The sequence below is a fragment of the Hyaena hyaena genome, unplaced genomic scaffold (assembly GCF_003009895.1).
Source record: "Hyaena hyaena isolate Hyena2069 unplaced genomic scaffold, ASM300989v1 scaffold_428, whole genome shotgun sequence".
NCBI classification, from domain to species: Eukaryota; Metazoa; Chordata; class Mammalia; order Carnivora; family Hyaenidae; genus Hyaena; species Hyaena hyaena.
This window is the reverse complement of record NW_024081062.1, coordinates 970677-989881: the sequence shown is the minus strand read 5'-3', so window position 1 is coordinate 989881 and position 19205 is coordinate 970677. Positions and strand designations below refer to the sequence as shown.

Sequence of the window (19205 nt, the reverse complement as noted above, 5' to 3'; positions counted from 1 at the left end):
TCTCTTTCTGGTCACCGTGCTTGTGACAGGCACCAGAAGAGGACTCGAGGGGTGGGGGTGGGGGGGGGAAGCAACAGTCAGGACAGCAGAGGTAGGAGGGAGTCCTGACGGCTTTTTCTGCATCAGACAGCTTGAGTTGGATTCTGTCCCTCTGCAGCCATGAGTCCTGACTCAGAAGGCGAAGAACTCCCCAGGGGCTTTGAAATGCAATAACAGGGGCGCCTGGGGGGCTCAGTGTGGTTAAGCATTCCACTTTGGCTCAGGTCATGATCTCATGGGTTATGGGTTCCAGCCCTGCATCAGGCTCTGTGCTGACCGCTCAGAGCCTGGAGCCTGCTTCTGGTTCTGTCTCCCTCTCTCTGTCCCTCCCCAGCTCATGCTCTCCCTTTCAAAAAATAAAGATTAAAAAAGAAAACACAATAATTGCACAAGTGGACAAATTCTGATCTCGGCAGTGTGACCTAACAGACTGCCCAGAGCAACCTGGCAGGACTGGGACACCGGGAAGGAGAGCTGTCCAGTCACAGGACAGACAGAAGCGCCCGTGCTGGACTCCTACAGCAGCCAGCAGGGCGGAGACAGACTGGTGGGTGCGAGTATCCAGAAAGGCTGGAGGTGACTGCACTTTGGCCAGGGCAGGCTGGAGCCTTCACACCACAGTGCCTGCTCTGGTCTGACTGCGGCCCAGCACGTGCCCCCCGCCCCCCCCCCCCCCCCGCGCCCCCGCGATCTGGTCCACCTGGGACCAGGGACAGGCGGCCCAGTAGACAGATTTCTTCACAGACTTGTTAAATCCGCGCTGCATCCCTGAGGCCTCACCTCCACCTGGCAGGCCTCCCTCCCGCAACAACACGACCGGTTCAGGGCACGGTGGGCAGGCTGGGTGACTCCAGGGGGCAGCGCAGGGGGCAGGTGAGGGGGACAGGGGTCTTACTGGCTGAGGTGCAGTCCCATTTCCTGGAGGGCTTGTTCCTGCTCGTTGCAAACCTTCTGCAACTCTGCCTTCTCCTCCTGGAGCTCCCGCAGCTCCTAAAACGAATCAACCAGACACCTGACACGTGGACATTTTTTTTTTCTTTTAAGGTTTAGTGATCACAGCAATAAGCAGGACATGATGCTTTTCAAGAGCAAAAAATCAGTTTTGTTCTATGAGCCACACTCCAGATGGAGTTACTTCGTGGATTACTTCTCACCAGCCTGTTTCTCCAGATCGGGCGACTGCAAGGTGAGAGCTACTGGGGTGGCCCTGCGATGGGGACATCGACGTGAGGCAGGAAACAGCTCCGTTCAAACACTCCCCCTCCCAGGGCAAACAAGGCTCTGCCCATCTGAGTTGCTGGGGAACCCAGAGAGGCCATTCTGGCACCCCAACATTACTCTCCCTGATGCTTTCCAGAGGATCCAGGCCTCGCCTTCACCAGAGCACCGAGGGGACTCCAGGCAAGGACTGGACACATGTCTTGTCAAGGGGAGACATTGGGGTTCTGGTTCAGTTGGCTTCCTGGGGGGAGGGGCCAGGCCCACACAGTTCTGGGGAACCAGGGTACCTGATCCTGGCAGAAGGGCTCGGCCCCTCTGGGGTGAAGGTGTGGATTGTCACTTGGCGGAAGATGTTCACGTTTACTGTTTCCTCTCTTGCAAGCCTGCAACCCATTCTCACGAAGTAGCCGCTGACAGTCTTATGATAAAATGGACCATGTACCATCCCTGCTACCCCTCCCTTCCCCCCACAGCTTCCTACCTTGCTCAGGATAAGATCTAAATCCCTTCACGCAGCTCTGGGAGCCCGCTATCGGTCTGCCGACCCAAGGCCTCAGCTCTAATGCTTCCATCTTCTGCTCGCCATGCCTCAGCCTCATGGCCCTTCTTCCTGCTCCATGACCATGACAGACCCTCACACTTCCAGCCTGAGGTTCTTCGCTTGGGTCTCTGCATAGCCGTCCCTCGCTTGTCATTCAGATCTGCCTCACGGTCACTTTCTGGCCCACCCTGCCCACGGTGGGGAAGGTTCTGTTCACAGCACTCATCCCTGAGCGTGGGTGTGCGCACTGGCCACTCAGAGCAGCGGCTCAAAGGTGTGGCTCTGGCTGTGCTGGGAGCCTCTGTGGCCGCAGTTTCTGGAGACACTAGTTAGTAGCTTTTTCTCTCAAGGACGGCTGCCTTACCTTTCTTTTTTACGTTTATTTGCTTAGAGAGCAAGCGAGCAGGGGAGAGGCAGAGAGAAGAAGAGAGAGAATCCCATGCTAACAGCGCAGAGCACGATGAGGGGCTCAAACTCAGGAACTGCGAGATCATGGCTTGAGCTGAGATCAAGAGTCCAATGCTCAACTGACTGAGTCACCCAGGCACCCCTGCCTTACCTTTTTCAATCCTTCCACTTGCTGTAGCTCTGCTCTGAGCAGAGAGGAAGTGTCTTTCTCCTGCTGTAATTCTCGTTGAAGAGCCTGTCTTTGCTCTTTTTCGGATTTCAGCTCTTTCTCTAGACTTGAGCTGTTTCCCCAAAATGAACTGGAGTTAGTCTCAGTGGGAGATTTGGACAGAAACTGCACAATCTCCAACCCAATTCACCATACGGAACGAGGAATTGGACTCGGCATCGCCACATGCGCTTCTAAACCGGTCACAGGAACAGGACTGCCTGCCCCTCCACCGGGGACGCCGGGACCCCTCGAGGGGGGAGAAGGGTGGGCACACACTTGACTGCATGTGAGCGGAGAGAAAGGAAAAGGGCCCTGAGACACTTAGGCCCGCACTTGTGGGATCCCCTACTGAGGCGAGATCGGGGGTGGGGGGTGGGGGGTGGGGGTTGCAACACGAGTTCTGCTTTTCCCAACTCAGAGCCAGCTCCCATCAGAGGACAGTGGGGGTGGGGGCGGCAGAAAGTTACTGGCCCCCGCTCCCCACCAGCCGAGTGGCCCTGGGACATTCCCGAACCCCTGAACCAGTTCTCTATTTGTGAAACAAAGAAATCTCTCAATCATCCCTGGGCTTTACCCACAGGCTTATACCCTCATCCCAGCCTCGCAGGAGATGAGGGGTAAACGCCCAAGCCGGACACGCCCCGCCCCCGCGCCCGGCCCCGCCCCCGGCCCGCCGCCTACCACTGCTCTTGCAGCTGCGAGAGCTGCTGCTGCAAAGCGCACGTCCGGCCGCCCAGCTCCTGCTGCAGCTGGTGGCTCCGCTCCTCGGCCCCCTGCCTGGCCCTTTCGGACAGCCGTAACCTGCACCGAACCAAGCACATCCGCGTAAGGAAAGGAGCCACCGTTGCCACGGAAGGTATCGTGTTTTCACGTTCTTGTGGCTTGGGTTGTAAATACAAACATAGTAAGATCGACTCGCACGTGTGTCCAGTTCCCAGAGTTTTTTAGCACACGGATGACTCGTGGAACCACCATGGCGATCAGGAGACAGAGCAGTTGCTTCACCCTGGAAGTCTCCATAGTGCTGCAGTCACACCCCTTCCCATCCCTGACCCCTGGCAACCCCCTGATCGGCTGATACCATGGCTTTGTCTTTTCCAGAATGTGTATAAGTGGAATTACACTTCATGTAAATAACCTTCTGAGCCTGGCTTCTTTCTCTCAGGTTAGTTATCTCTGAGATCAAGTTTGGGGATCAGGGGCTCATTCCTTCCTGTGGGCCGAGTACTATTTCATTGTATAGAGTACCAGTTTGTTCCTCTTTCACCTGATGAAACACCTCTGACTCGCTTCTATTAGAAATTAGGAACAGACCCGCTACAAACATTTGTGTATGGGTTTCTGTGCGAACATTAGTTTTCATTCCTCTTCAGCAGATACCCAGGAGTGGGACTGTTGGGTCAGATGGTAAGAGTAGGGTTAGCTGTAAGACACTGTTTTCCAGTGTGACACCAGTCATGTAGGAGAGTTTTAGTTGCTCTGTAGCCCCGTCAGCATTCAGTGTTGTCATTAAAAAGATATTCAGCTGTTTTAATAGGCGTGTAATAGCATCTCACTATACTTCTCTGGGGCTGCCTGGGTGGCTCAGTCGGTTCAATGTCTGAATTTGGCTCAGGTCCTGATCTTGAGGTTCATGAGTTAGAGCCCCACATCAGACTCACTGCTGTTAGCCCAAATGGCCACTTCAGATCCTGTGTCCCCCTCTCTCTGCCCTCCCCTGCTTGCACTCTCTCAAAAATGAATATCTAAATAAAACAAAACGTAACAAAACTTGTACTTCCTTGATGGCTAGTGACACTGCACATCTTTTTGTGTGCTTGTCTGCCATCCATAATGTCCTCTTTGGTGAGGTGTCCGTTCAAGTCTTGTCCATTTTTCAACTGGATTGTTTGTTGAGTTCTGAGAGTTTTTTGTATATTCTGGAGACAACGTGATTTGCAATTTTTCTCCCAATTTGTTACTGGTCTTTTTATTCTCTTAACTGTGTTTTCCATAGCACAAAGGTTTCACCTTTTGATAAAGTCCAATTTATCAAGTTTTTCTCCCATGGACACCATGCTTTTTAAAAGTATTATTTTTTTTTTTTTAAGTTTTCATTTATTTGAGAGACAGAATCCCAAGCAGGCTCTGCACTGCCAGTGCAGAGCCCAACATGGGGCTCGAACTCATGAACTGTGAGATTATGGCCTGAGCTGAAATTAAGAGTTGGACGCTCAACTGACCGAGCCACCCAGGTGCCCTGGACCCCATGCTTTTATGTCATGTCTAAGATCTCTTTGCCTAACCCAAGATCACAAAGATTTTCTCCTAGGGTTTCTTCTAGAAATTATAAGTTTTAAGTTTTCCAATTAGACTTATGATCCATTTCCAGCTAATTTTTGTAGAAGATAGGAGGCATACACTGAGATCCATTTTTTTCCCTTATGGAAGTCAGACTGTCCCAGTATCAAGTATTGAAGATTTTCCTTCCTCCCTTGAACTGCCTTTAAGAAAATCAGTTGCCATATTCGTGTGGGTCTGCTTTTGGGCTCTATTCTGATCTGCTTCGGACTGATGTTTACAACGTTTTTTAAGTTTTTTTATTTTTAAAAATGTATTTCTGAGGGAGAGAGACAGCATGAGCAGGGGAGGGTCAGAGAGAGAGGGAGACACAGAATCCGAAGCAGGCCCCAGGCTCTGAGCTGTCAGCACAGAGCCCGACGCGGGGCTCGAACCCACGAACCGTGAGATCATGACCAGAGCCAAAGTCAGACGCTTAACTGGCTGAGCCACCCAGGCGCCCCCGGACTGATGTTTAAATGTGACAGTAACAAGGAGCTCACTGTATGGGCCTGACCCCTGAGAAGACAAGGTGATACAGTCCCCCAGAGGTTGATTAGAGGATACACACTTAGGCAAGGCTGGGAATCCAGCCCCCTTGCTCAGCAAGGCTATGATTCCTAAGGACTTTCATTCCAAGTTGTCTGTACTTTTGCGAGAGACTCTGAGTAAGTCCTCGGGGCTGGGGAATGTCCAGCACCTTCTAGGGAGTATGTGCCAGAGGGAGTGATTACCTTTCTTCCATCTGTTTCATGCTGGACATAACCTGGTTGGTTTTTTCTTCAAAAGATGTGATGGCTTCGTTTTTCTGCTGTAAACAGCTCTCTGCATTCTGCAAAGGCAAGGACGAGGGGTCACACTCTGCCTCTCCCTCACCGCTGTGCCCGCTCAGGGGGAAGAGAGGGTTTGATTATTCACTCTGTACTTTCACAACACTCCTAAGAGCACTTCACTAATGGCTGCTCTTCCCCACAGCCCTGGAAGACAAACTGGACTGAGGCTCCCAGCTTTTAACCCCACAAAGAAAGGCCAAGAAGGAAGTACTGAGCATTTTGTTTTCCTCTGCGAAACGTCCATGCTCCTTTTTAAAAAAAGAACGTCAGAGTGGGGTCTGACAGCGTTACGGAGCTGTTCCCATATGCCCAGCGCACCCATGGGTTCATCAGGCCCTTGCAGGTTCTCGTGGCCAGGCAGTCAGCCCCGATTCCCTAAGCACAGAGGGAGGCTAGTGCGCATGTGCGGTACAGCAGGTTCATGCCCACAACTGCATGACTTCTGAATCCAGGCTCTGAACAGGGCACGTAGCGGGGGACCAGGCGGGGGGTAGGCAAAAAGCACCATGTTCCTGTGTGTCCACAAGAGACACTTTTAAAATAAAAGGATACAGAAAGGCTGATGACAGAAGGAAATCCTAATAAATTCCTAAGAAAATAATACACAGACTGTATTCTTGGACCTTAATGTAATACAGTTAGACATTAACAACAAAAGAATGGCTAAAAATGCCTCATAGCTTGGAAACTAAACTACATAGCATATTACTAAAAAACTGTTGAGCTAAAAATAAAACCAGAGGAGGAATCAAGAAATACTGAGATGTAGGGGCGCCCGGGTAGCTCAGTTGGTTAAGTATCCAATACTTGATTTCGGCTCGGGTCCTGATCTCGCAGTTCATAAGTTCGAGCCCCGCATTGGGTTTTGCGCTGACAGCCTGGAGCCTGCTGGGGAGTCTCTCTCTCTCTCCCCCTCTTTCTCTGCCCCTCCCCTCCTTGTGCTTTCTCTCAAAAATAAATAAACTTAAAAAAAAAAAGAAATACTTAAAATACCTAGAGGTAAAAGCCAGTGAGAACACTATGTAATATGTACGGTAATGAAGATGCACTGAGTGGAAGATGTACCCTAATTTTATACACCAGTAAGAAAGAAAAAACAGCTACTTGGAACATATTGTGCCATTGACTGTAAGATGCATGTAGGTTTTAGAGAGGCTGAGCTGTGAAAAAACGTACTTCTTATAAGGGTGATACACTTTTGTCAAAATTTGAGGGCCACAGCTAAACCAGTACTTGTAGGTGATTTTTAACTTAGAATAACATTTTTGTTACTTATTTTTATTTTTTAAAGTAAATTGCCCCTAGCATGGGGCTCGAACTCACAACCCTGAGATCAAAAGTCATGTGCTCTACTGACTGAGGCAGCTAGCTGCCCCCAAATAAAATTTTTTATGAAATAAGAAAAAATATAAAACAGATGAGGCTAAGCATGCATTTCAGAAGTTGAAAATAAACTACAAAGCAAACACAAAGAAATCAGAAAGAATATAATAAAGCAGTACCTAGGTGAACTCAGTCAGTTAAGCATCTGACTTTTGATTTCGGCCCAGGTCATGATCTCGTAGTCGTAAGATTGAGCCCCTCATCAGGCTCTATGCTGACAGTGCAGAGCCTACTTGGATTCTCTCTTTCTCTGCCCCTCCCCCGCTCACATCTGCTCTCTTTTTTTTTTTTTTTAACATTTATTTATTTTTGAGAGAGAGACACAGCGTGAGCAGGGGAGGAGCAGAGGAAGAGGAAGACACAGAATCTGAAGCAGGCTCCAGGCTCTGAGCCATCAGCACAGAGCCTGATGCAGGGATTGAACTCCTAGACCGTGAGATCATGACCTGAGCTAACGTCAGATGCTCAACCAACTTAGCAACCCAGGTGCCCCTGTTTCAAAATAAACTTATGATAATGTATAATAAACTTAATAAACTTGCAAAAAGAGAAAACTTTAAATAAAAAATAGAATATAATAAAAGGAAGGGTGGAAATCAATGAAACATGGAACAACAGACAATAAAGAATATTAGAAAAAAAACATGGTTCTTTGAAAAGATTATCGCCAGTGATCACCAGCAACCACCAGCAGCTAGGGGACAGGGATACTTACAGTCCTCCTCACAGCCCTTAGTAGAAAGCAACTGTGCCAGTGCCCAGCCTCAGACTTCTGGCCTTCAGACAGAGACAGGGAGTCTCTGTGAAGCCACTCAGTTTGTGGTACTTCATTACAGCAAACTAACAGAGCAGACGTAAGCCATACTGCAAAGCTGTAGTAATCAGGTAATTCAAACAAACAGACAATCAGGGGCGCCTGGGTGGCTCAGTCAGTTAAGTGTCTGACTTCGGCTCAGGTCATAGTCTCACGGTTCGAGAGTTCGAGCCCCGCATCGGGCTCTGTGCTGACAGCTCAGAACCTGGAGCCTGCTTCAGATTCTGTGTCGTCTTCTCTCTGCCCTTCCCCCACTCATGCTTGTGTGTGCTCTCTCTCTCTCTCAAAAATAAAATAAATATTAAAGAAAACACCAAATAGACAAACAATAGAAAGCTCAGAGACACTTCCTGTTTAATACAGGAACTTGAAATATGATCAGGGTGGTGCCACATATCAACGAGAAAAGAGTGGACTGGCTTTGATGTGGCTTCCTACATGGAGAAAACCAAACCCGCATCCCTAGATAAGGCCACGTACAAAACGTTAACTCCACCAATACCTTAAAAACCTAAATGTGTCAGGTTTATAAAACTAGTGCGGAATGTCTTTGAAATGTCTTTGACACCTAGGCTTGAGAAAGGGCTTTTTAAAAGTTTGTTTTTTGTTTTGTTTTGTTGTTGTTGGGTTGTTGTTTTTTTTTTTGAGAGAGCAAGGGAGCGGCAGAGGGAGAATCCCACGCAGGCTCCCACAGGCACTGCAGAGCCCGATGTGGGGCTGGAACCCACAAACCATGAGATCATGACCTGAGCTGAAACCAAGGGGTGGATGCTTAGCAGACTGAGCCGCCCAGGCGCCTCGAAAGGGCTTCTTAAAACCCCCAAACTACAAACCATAATGTAAAAACTGTGACTAATTTTTAACTTCAAATAACATTTTTGTTATTTATTTTTATTTTTTAAAGTAAACTACCCCCAGCATGGGGCTCAAACTCACAACCCTGAGATCAAAAGTCAGATCTTAGGCCTGAGACCTAAAGACACTAGATGGGAGACTGGAGGAGATATCTACCATATGTACCAATAAGGGACTAATATTTAGACTATACACGGAATAATCAACAAGGAAAAGCCAAGGGGAGGGTCTAAGATGGTGATGTAGGAAGACTGAACTCACCACCTCCATGTATGGTGATTCCTCCTAAGAACTGAGGGCTTGCTGAACAGTTTCTGCACAACAAACAACAGAGGGACCCCCCCCCCCCGAGAAGGGTAGGAGAGATGGTGACACGGTTACGATGGGAACTCACCCCTGACTCTGTCCGTGTGCAGATTCGCCTGCCCTGCAGCACGGTGGAAAGAGCTGCAGTTTAAAAGGGCAACTGGATTGTGGGTGAGCATCTGCCAGGTGCTGGGGGAGCTGCTGGAATGTTCCCTGGGGTGGAGGCACTGGTGAGGACCACCACTGACGGTCCCCTCCGCCTTGACAGTACAGACGGTACAGATAGTACAGATGGTATACTCTACCTGGCCTGATGCCTTGGGGGGTCCCAGGTCCCTAGCTCTCCTCAGCCCACGCATCCTCCCGAGGTGGGCCCGGCGCAGCACACACTGGGACACCCTGGAGAGTGCCTGCTTCAGCTCCAGCTGTCTTGCTGACACAGCATGCGTGCAAAGCACTCCGGGAAACCCCAGGCCCACACTTGCTTCAGCTCTACGCGGCCTGCCAGAGCACCTGGGGCCAAGTGCACCCAAGGAACCCCCCCAGTCTGTGCTCGCTTCAGCTATCCCACTAGGCCCTCCACCCCATGTAGAGCACCTCAGGACCTCCTAGCCTGTAGCCAGCTGTGGCCTTAAGCTCCAGCCGTCCCACCAGGGGCTCCACTATGCAGAATATCCGGGGATCCCCTAGCCTGCACCCACTTCTCCAGCTAAGTAGGACTCCCCTGCTTATGGAGTGCCCTGGGACCCCCTGGCCCATGCACCCCTCAGCACCAGGCTCCACTGGAGTGCCCCAGGATCCCCAGTGCATGCCTGCTACAGCTCCAGCCAAAGGCACCAGGCAGTCTACACAGGGGACAGTACTACACAAGGCCCCTCCTTTAAGACTAGGAGAGGTAGCTGTTCTGCCTACCACACAGAAAGTCAAACAAAATGGGGAAACGAAGGAATATGCCCAAAACAAATAAGACAGAACTTTAGAAAAAGAATGAAATGAAATGAAAGTATGCAATCTACTCTTGAACTAAAGTAATGGTCATAAAAATGCTCACCAGACTTAAGAGTGGATAAACTCAGAACTTCAACAAAGAAACAGAGATTATAAAAAAGAGGGGCACCTGGGTGGCTCAGTTGGTTAAGCATCTGACTCTTGATGTTGGCTCCAGTCACAATCTCATGGTTCATGACTTTGAGCCCCACGTCAGGCTCTGTGCTGACCGTGTGGAGTCTGCTTGGGATTCTCGCTCTCCCTCTGCCCCTCCCCAACTTGTTCTCTTTCTCTCTCTCTCAAAGTAAACATTAAAGACAGATTTATAAAAAAGAAACAATAAGAGTTGAAGAACACAATTAACTGGAAGGAAAAATACACAAGAAAGAATCAACAGTGGATTAGAAAATGCAGAAGAATGGACCAGCAATCTGCAAGACAGATGGAAAGCACCCAAGCTGAAGAGTAAAAAAAGAAAAAAAAAAAAAAAGGATTGGCTCAGGAACACGTGGGACAACACCAAACACGCATCTGCATTATAGATATCCCAGACGGAGAGGAAAGAAGGGGGCAGAAAACATATTTGAAGAAATAATAGCTGAAAACTTCCCTAACCCAACCTAGGGGAAGGAAACAGACATCCAGGTCTAGGAAGCACAGAAAGCCCCAAATAAGATGAACCCAAGGAAGTCCACACCATGACGTAATTAGAACGGCAAAGATTAAAGATAGAGATAGAGTCTTAAAAGCAGCAAGAGAAAAGCAAGTTGTTTACATACAAGGGAAACCTCAAAGGGCCATCAGTGGATTTTTCAGTAGAAACTTTGCAGGCCAGAAGGGAGTGGCATAATCTATTCAAAGGACTGCAAGGAAGAATCCCACAACCAGGAGAGAAAAAGAGTTTCCCAGACAAACAAAACTGAATCATCCATAAACCAGCCTTACAAGAATATTAAGGGGGATTCTTCAGCAGAAAAGAGCAGGCCATAACCACAGTAAGAAAATGATGAAAGGAAAAAACTTCACTGCTAAAAGCAAACAAAAAGTAAACGTAGTAGACCAATTGCTTATAAAAGCTGGTATGAAGGTTAAAAAACAAAGGTAGTAAAACCAATTATATCAAAAGTGTTTAAAAATAAAAAGATATAAAGATATAAGATATAAAGATATTTAAAAATTTAAGATATAAAGATATTTAAAGATTTAAAGATATATAAAGATATAAAGATTAAAAAATATAAAATATGACATTATATGCATAAAAAGTAGAAGGGAGAAAGTAAAAATGTAGTACTTTTAGAATGTGTTCAAACTTAAGTGACCATCAACTTCATATAAACTGCAGTATACTTAGAATGTTATGTATGGGGGCACCTGGGTGGCTCAGTCGGTTAAGCATCCAACTCTTGATCTTGGCTTGGGTTGTGATCTCACAGTTCATGAATTGAGCTCCATGTTGGGCTTTGCACTGACAGTGTGGAGTCTGCTGGGGATTCTCTCTCTCCCTCTTTCTGTCCCTTTCTTGCTCCCACTCTCTCCCAAACTAAATAAATAAACTTAAAAAGAAAAACAAATGGGGGCGCCTGGGTGGCTTAGTCAGTTAAGCGTCTGACTTTCGCTTAGGTCATGATCTCGCGGTTCATGGGTTTGAGCCCCACGTTGGGCTCTGTGCTGACTGCCAGCTCGGAGCCTAGAGCCTGTTTCAGATTCTGTATCTCCCTCTCTCTCTGACCCTCCCCTGCTCATGCTGTCTCTCTCAGAAATAAACATTAAAAAAAAAAAAGAATGTTATACATTAACCTTATGGTAACCACCAATCAAAAAACTATAATAGATATACAGAAACCAAAGAGAACAGAATCTAAGCACAGCACTATAGGAAGCCATCAGCTGCAAGGGAAGAGAGCAAGAGAAGGAACAAAGAAAAACTATAGAAACAACGAGAAACCAATGAACAAAAGGTACACACCTGTCAGTATTTATTTATGAGAGAACACACACATATTTATTTTTATTTATTTATTTTGGAGGAGAGAGAGAGAGAGCCCAAGAAGGGGAAAGGGGCAGAGTGGGAGAGAGAGAGAGAATCTTAAGCAGGCTTCCTATGATGCTTGATCCCATGACCCTAGGATCATGACCTGAGCTGAAATCAAGTTGGATGCTCAATAGACAGAACCATCCAGGTGCCCCAAGTAATAACTTTAAATTTAAATGCTCTAACTGCTCCAATCAGAAGACTTAGGTAGGGTGAGATGAATGGATAAAAAACCAAGACCCATCTATATGCTGTCCACAAGACAGACCCACTTCAGATCTAAAACCATATACAGACTGAAAGTGAAGGGATAGAAAAACATACTGCATGCAAATGGAAGCAAAAAAAGAAAAAAAGAAAAAAAAGCTGTAGCAGTACCCATGTGAGACAAAAGCAGAATTATATAATGATAAAGGGATCAAGCAAGCTGAATCCAGCTTGAGGATATATATCCAGCACGAGAGTATGAAAATCCTAAAATTAGGGTCACCTGGGTGGCTCAGTTGGTTGAGCGTCTGACTTGGGCTCAGGTTATGATCTTGCAGTCCATGAGTTTGAGCCCCACATTGGACTCTGTGCTGGCAGCTCAGACCCTGGAGCCTGCTTCGGATTCTGTGTGTCTTCTCTCTCTGCTCCTCCCCTATTCATGCTCTGTCTCTCTCTCTCTCCCTCCCTCAAAAATAAAAATAATAAAATTTAAAATTTTTTTTTAAAAAATCCTAAAATTTGTATGGAACTACAAAGGACCCCAAATAACCAAAGCAATCCTCACAAAGAAGAACAAAGTTTGAGGCGTCACAATCCTAGATTTCAAGCTATACTACAAAACTGTGGTAATCAAAACTGTACGGTGCTTTCCTGCACAGCTTTGCCTGCGGTTTCAGATGCCTAGCTGCTGAAGGAGGGGTTTGGGGAAAGACTGATGGAGCACAGAAATGAGGCAGGCAGAAGAACTGTGTTGAATACGTGAAACCATAGGGGCTCAGGGTTAGCTCAGTCAGTTGAGCGTCTGGCTTCTGATTTTGGCTAAGGTCATGATCTCATAATCGTTGAATTTAAGCCCCGCATTGGCCTCCCCACTGAGTGTAGAGCCTGCTTAGGATGCTCTCTCCCCTGCTCTGTCTGCCCTCCCCTGCTCACATGTGCACATGCATGCTCTCTCTCTCAAAATAAATAAATAAAAATTAAAAAAAAAATAAATGAAGCAATAAACTGGTCATCAACACACGGACTGAAGGGAAATAACCAGACTAGACATGGTGACTGGGGGACCTGTACTGTCACAGAAACCACGAGTCAGGCCTGAAGAACATCTGTGACTGTTTGACCCTTCATACAACCTCCAGGCCTGCAAACCGGGACCAGTGAGAAGCTGGCCAACAAAGCCATGCACCACCAGGAAGGCCACACTCCCGGACAGCCCACTTCCAATGGGCTACAGAGATGGCGGACCTCTCAGGGGCCACAAGTTCTGTTGACGACAGAGGAAGGGTAGGTGGACATGCTAACAAATGGAGCCCCCGGAGCCCTGGGCAGCCTTCACAGCTCCTGCCCAGAGATGCAATGATGGCCACGGTGGGCCAGGGTCTGCCCTGTGTGTCCCTTGTTTCCCTTTGCAAACAGGCATTTGGCAATCCTGTTTTGGCTCCGCCATTTTATGCTGGGCGGGACGGGCTAATGTCAGAAAGACAGCTGGCCTGGTTCAAACACAGGCCTCATGGGCTCCATGGAGAGTGCTGCCTGTCACCAAGGGGCTGCAGACCGGGAGGGTTCTGGACTAGATAGGACTTCTCAGTCGGGCGGATGGTGGTAGCGGCAGCTCCGTCTAGTGACCCCTATTGTCACCTTCATCTGGCTCACGGCCAGGACACGGCAGCACCAGACTCCCCTCGCAGCCACGCCTGGCCCTTTGCCATGTGAGGGAACAGAAGGATGTGTGCAACTTCTCTCTCACTGTTGGGGAGGAGATCCTGGCTCTGCACTTTTGCTTTTCTCTCCCCTTCCACTGGCACGAATGGTGCTGACCAGGGTGGCCTGGACAGCTGGAGCCGCCATTGGCCTCGGTCCCTGAGTGACTGTGGGGGGCAAGGCTGCTGGTCTGAAATGCTCACCTCGAAACTGTTAAGCAACAGAAATACAGACTGCCATAGTTTGGAGCCACTTTAGTTTAGGGCCTGCTAAGTTATTACGGCAGTATGGTTTCCCCTGATGCACATTAATATTAAGGTTACAGACTGACCCAAACCAGAGGAAAACAGGAACAAATTAAAACAGAGAATGTGTCAGGAGGGTGCGATGATTTCCCTCTGTTTTTCCCTGTGCTTTAATTTCCACTGCTGCTATTATTATAATGTTGGTTACGTGATAGTTTTAAAAAAGGCTTGAGGGCACCTGGATGACTCTGTGGGTTGAGCGTCTGACTCCCGATGTTGGTTCAGGTCAGGATCTCGTGGTTTGTGAGTTCGAGCCCTTCGTTGGGCTTTGTGCTGACAGCTCAGAGCCTGGAGCCTGCTTTGGATTCTGTGTCTCCTTCTCTCACTGCCCCTCCCTCACTCATGATTTCTCTCTCTCTCTCCTTCTCTCTCTGCGCCTCCCCAACTCGCAATGTCTCTCACTCTCTTAACAAGTAATAAATGTCAGAAAAATTAGAAAAGAAAAAGATCCTCTCTCTCTGCCCCTCTCTCTGCATACGTTCTCTCTAAAAATAAATAAATAAGTAAATATATAGGGGTGTGCATCTGACTTTGGCTCGGGTAATGATCTTGTGGTTCCTGAGTATGGGTCCTGTGTCAGGCTCTGTGCTGACAGCTCGGATCCTGGAGCCTGCTTTGGATTCTGTGTCTCCCTCTCTCTCTACCCCTCTCCTGCTTGCACTCTCTCTCTCTCTCAAAAATAAACAAAGATTTAAAAAAAAAACACCTTAAAAAATAAATAAATGAAAACTATATTAAAAAAGCGGCAGGACAAGATAACGTGTGTCTGTGTCCACGCCATCTCTGACATAGACTGAAAGCACATCTAGGGAAGAGGAAGTGGGACAGTTTGGGCATTAAAATAGGAAACATTACTTCAAAATAAGAAAAGAGGGACACAGAATGGTCCTGGGCGCTGCTGTAGCTTCTGAGCAAGGAAGCTTAGCAATTTTTAGATGCTAGCTTTCTAACTCTGCCACAATCGCTTCTTTCTGGGCTAGCTCTCCCGAACCGCCCTGAAATGACAGGAGAGGCGCACAGCCAGCCCCACTGCTGGAGACTCAGCGAGATTAAACATGGCCCAGCTTGAAAAGATGGCACCAACTTCTATCGTTCCTTAATCCACTTCTCCATTTCCTGGGGCAGACAATTAGTCACTGAAGGAGAAGACGACAGACACTAGGGAGACAGTGTAGGGAAGAACAGGCCCAGTTCGGGTTTGGATTCAGAAGACGGGGTTCAGTTTTCAGCTCTACTTACTAGCTGTGCCACCCAGGGCACGAGATGCAGCCGCTCGAGTTTGCCCTGTCACTTACACTTCCCCCCGTTATCAACTTCTCTCAGGGGCTGCTGGGAGACCCAAATAAAATAAAAGGAGAAACGCTTAATGGGGCCTACAGACTGGGCCTCAGGGAGGTGTCCGACCTCTGTTTTGCAGGAAGAGTGGTGTGAGGCCGCGAGGCAGCGTGGGACAAGCAGCGGGAAGCCGGGCTGTGCTAGGGACATAGAGCCAACTCCCACCTGAACTTTGTGAAACATCTGTAAATTAATCGCTTTGACTTCCTCCAACTGCTGACGGAGGGCCACCAGGGTGTCCTGCTTCTCGTGGGTGTCCTTTTCGAGCAGCTTCATTGCGATCTCCATCTCCGTCTTCATTCCAATCTGCAGCTCCAGCTCTTTCTCTAGTTCCTTAGGAGGAGATCAATGAGGAAAGTGTTATTAAAGTAGATGCAGAGAGGACCTTGAGGGTGTTATGCTGAGCGAAATAAGTCAGGCAGAGGACAAATACCATATGTTTGCACGTATAGGAGGATTAGGAGGAACCTGACGGAGGAACAAGGGGGAGAAGAAGGGGGGAAATGGTGGGGGAAAGGGAGAGAGACAAACCATGAGAGACTCTTGAATGCTGACAAAAACTGAGGACTGATGGATGTGGGGGGGAGGAGGGATGGGCATGGAGGAGGGCACTTGTGGGGATGAGCACTGAGTGTTATGTGGAAACTAATTTGACAATAAACTATTTGTAAAAAAAAAAAAAAAAAAAAAAAGTAGATGCAGAGATGTATTTACCCGAGGGTGTATCTCGGTCAGTGACAAAAATATAACCCAAAAGTCAGAATAGGTTAGGGAGATGCAGGAAAGTCTGTCTAGAGTGTAACTACATTAAGTTTAGCCCTTTTGCTCATTTTATAAGGAAAACTGGCTCTGGATCCAGTCAACAGAAAGTAAATGTGAGCCTCGATTCTAGCAACCACATTCTTTAAACCGAAAGGTCAGAACGCAGTCTGAAACAATGTCTGCCAAGCAAGCTGACATTGCAATGTTAGAACTTTTGGATTCTGGAACAGTTTGCTTGTTTATGGCAACAAAGGTGCAACCGTTTTGAACCAGTGCCATCCCCGGTAACGCAGGAGACACGTTTATACATCCGTGCAAACAAACAAAGCAGGTCCAAGAGTGGTGTCTACTAAAAACACTGGTTGGGGCACTTGGCTGGTTCCGTTGGTAGAGCGTGTGACTCTCAGTCTCAGGTCACGAGCTCAAGCCCCTTGCTGAGTGTGGAGCCTACTTTAAAATTCACGGTTCATGGGATCAAGCCTGGCATTGGGGTCTGTGCTGGTAGTGTGGAGCCACGTGAGATTCTCTCTCTCCTTCTCTCTGCCCCTCCTCCACTTGTGACCACTCTCTCTCAAATAAATAAACATTAAAAAAAAAAAAAAAACCCAAATGGGGCACCTGGGTGGCTTAGTTGGTTGAGCGTCCAACTTTGGCTCAGGTCATGATCTCACGGTTCATGGGTTCAAGCCCTGTGTTGGGCTCTGTGCTGACTGCCAGCTCGGAGACTGGAGCCTGGAGCCTGCTTCAGATTCTTTATCTCCCTCTTTTTCTGACCCTCCCCTGCTCAGGCTCTGTCTCTGTCTCTCAAAAATAAACATACATTAAAAAAAAAACCAAAACACCCAAATAACAGACCCAAAACACTGGTCACTGGCACAAAGATTAGGTGGAATATAATAAATAGACCAGAGGCTGACTGAGGGAACTGTATTGGCAAAGCAACCTCAAATCTGGCTTCACAGTAATCCTTGAAAAGGTTTATAAAACTGGAAAAAATACAGAACTTAGTGGTAAACTTTTTTTAAAAAAATTTTATTTTATTTTTTTTTATTTTTGAGAGACAGAAAAGGGAGACATGAGCAAGGGAGGGACAGAGAGGGAAACACAGAATCCAAAACAGGCCCTAGGCTCTGAGCTGTCAGCACAGAGCCCAAAGCGGGGCCCGAACTCACGAACCAGGAGATCATGACCTGAGCCGAAGCCAGACGCTTAACTGACTGAGCCACCCAGGCACCCCAAACTTAGTGGCAAACTAAGTAAGCCCCTAAAAAAAATTTTTTTTAAAGAGATGATTTTTGATTCTTTTTTTTTCACACTTTAGAAACTTTATATAAAAACTATTTTGTTTTACAAAGCAGATTTAAGCACATGTATGAAAAGTGACAAAAAAAAATAACATGGAGGGCTACTGGGGAATTCCTTCTAAAGACATTTAGTCTAGGGGTACCTGGCTGGCTTGGTTGGTTAAGCGTTTCAGCTCAAGTCTTGATCTCAGGGTCATGAGTTCAAGCCCCATGTTGGGCTCTGCCTGGGATGAAGGCTTCTTGAAAAAAGAAAAAAAAAAAAAAGACAGTCTTGCACTCACCAAACGGACTTTCTTCTCTTCTTTTAGCTGCTTCCACACATCACTATACATTTCATCCAGACCTTGCCGAGTTTGCTTGTAAGTGTCCAGCTCAACTTTTGTATCTTGTTTTGTTATCTGTGTCAAAAAAGAACACCAAGAGGGATGGTTTGCTTGTGGAAGTGAGCTAACTGCAAAGTATTTTAAAATACACCATAGAGGCACCTGGCTAGCTCGGTCAACTCTTAACCTCAGGGTCGGGGGTCCAACCCCCCACTGGGCAAGGAGCCTACTTAAAATAAACAAAAACATTTTAAAAGAATATGCTGCAATTTTTAAAGATGTAGGGTAACTTCTATATTTTAAGCAATGTACAAAAAGGCTAGGCTAAAAGATACTTCAAAATATCTTTGAACCTGAAGGATGAGAGCAAGCCAACTGGCTTTTGAAAAGTTAGGTTCGGAAAACAATTTACATTTAATTTTCTTTAAAACAGAACTGTGTTCTTAGTGGGAAAGACCCCCATTCAGTCCATCATTCAGCATGGATTTTCATTGATCCAGCATGTTCTTTAGCACTAGGTGAATTTTGAGATGAATCAGATATGGTCCCTCTCTGTCCTCAGGTCATCAAGTAGGACAGCTGCAAGCCAGCAATTCTGTGACACAGAAGATGGGTTCTCTAATGGAGGGGGGGACAGAGCTATGGGAAAAGAGGAGGAGGGCCCAGGGCCATGGATGGGGGGCGTGGAGGCATCACAAAAGACCTGTACGTGGGCGGAGGTTGAAGAGTAAATGGGAACCTTTGAGTGCAAAGGCACAGAGGTGAGGGAGCAGTGTGCTTGGAAACCCCAAGGGGTCCAGATGGCCTGCAAGTGGTGTGGGAGGGCCCAGCGGCACCAAACAACACATATCTGCCTGTCCCAAGGCCTGCGTCACTCACTAGTCAACAATGAGCGTGAGCTCTGCCAAGGATGCGTGCGCGTGGGAGACATGCCACCCAGCTGTGAGGTCAGTTTCTCACCTCCACACTCTTTTCGCTTCTTTCGCGAATTAACTCATTTTGTTCTCTTAATTGTTGCTGCTCTTCTTGAAGGGAACAAATCCGGTCTGTTGCAGCTGAAAGCTGATAAAGAAAGATTTTTTTATGTTCCTTAACGTTGAAATTAATCTTAACCGTTCAGATTAAAAGCCAACATTTGGCACCTTCACGATTGATGATATATTTCCATGTATTTGATATTTTGTTATTTCTTTGTTTTGAATAGGTAATACATTCACATCATTTAAAAAAAAATGAGAGCAAACCACTTAATGTAGGCAAGGATTTACGGACACAAATTATTAGAGACACCTGAGTGTCCAATATCATGGAAGCTT

General features: G+C 47.3%; 1 protein-coding gene across 2 annotated transcripts in view; it reads right to left on the bottom strand.

Annotated features, from left to right (window-relative positions):
- The window catches only part of RUFY1 (RUN and FYVE domain containing 1), a 58204-nt gene that overhangs the window by 4681 nt on the left and 34318 nt on the right, over window positions 1-19205 (bottom strand). For both annotated transcript variants that reach the window (XM_039252849.1, XM_039252850.1), the window contains exons 9-15: window positions 18850-18951; window positions 17848-17964; window positions 15666-15833; window positions 5474-5571; window positions 3102-3221; window positions 2361-2490; window positions 935-1029 (exon numbers count right to left, since the gene is read on the bottom strand). In XM_039252849.1, the coding sequence (XP_039108780.1) occupies window positions 935-1029; window positions 2361-2490; window positions 3102-3221; window positions 5474-5571; window positions 15666-15833; window positions 17848-17964; window positions 18850-18951 (830 nt within the window). The remainder of the gene's footprint in view (window positions 1-934; window positions 1030-2360; window positions 2491-3101; window positions 3222-5473; window positions 5572-15665; window positions 15834-17847; window positions 17965-18849; window positions 18952-19205) is intronic.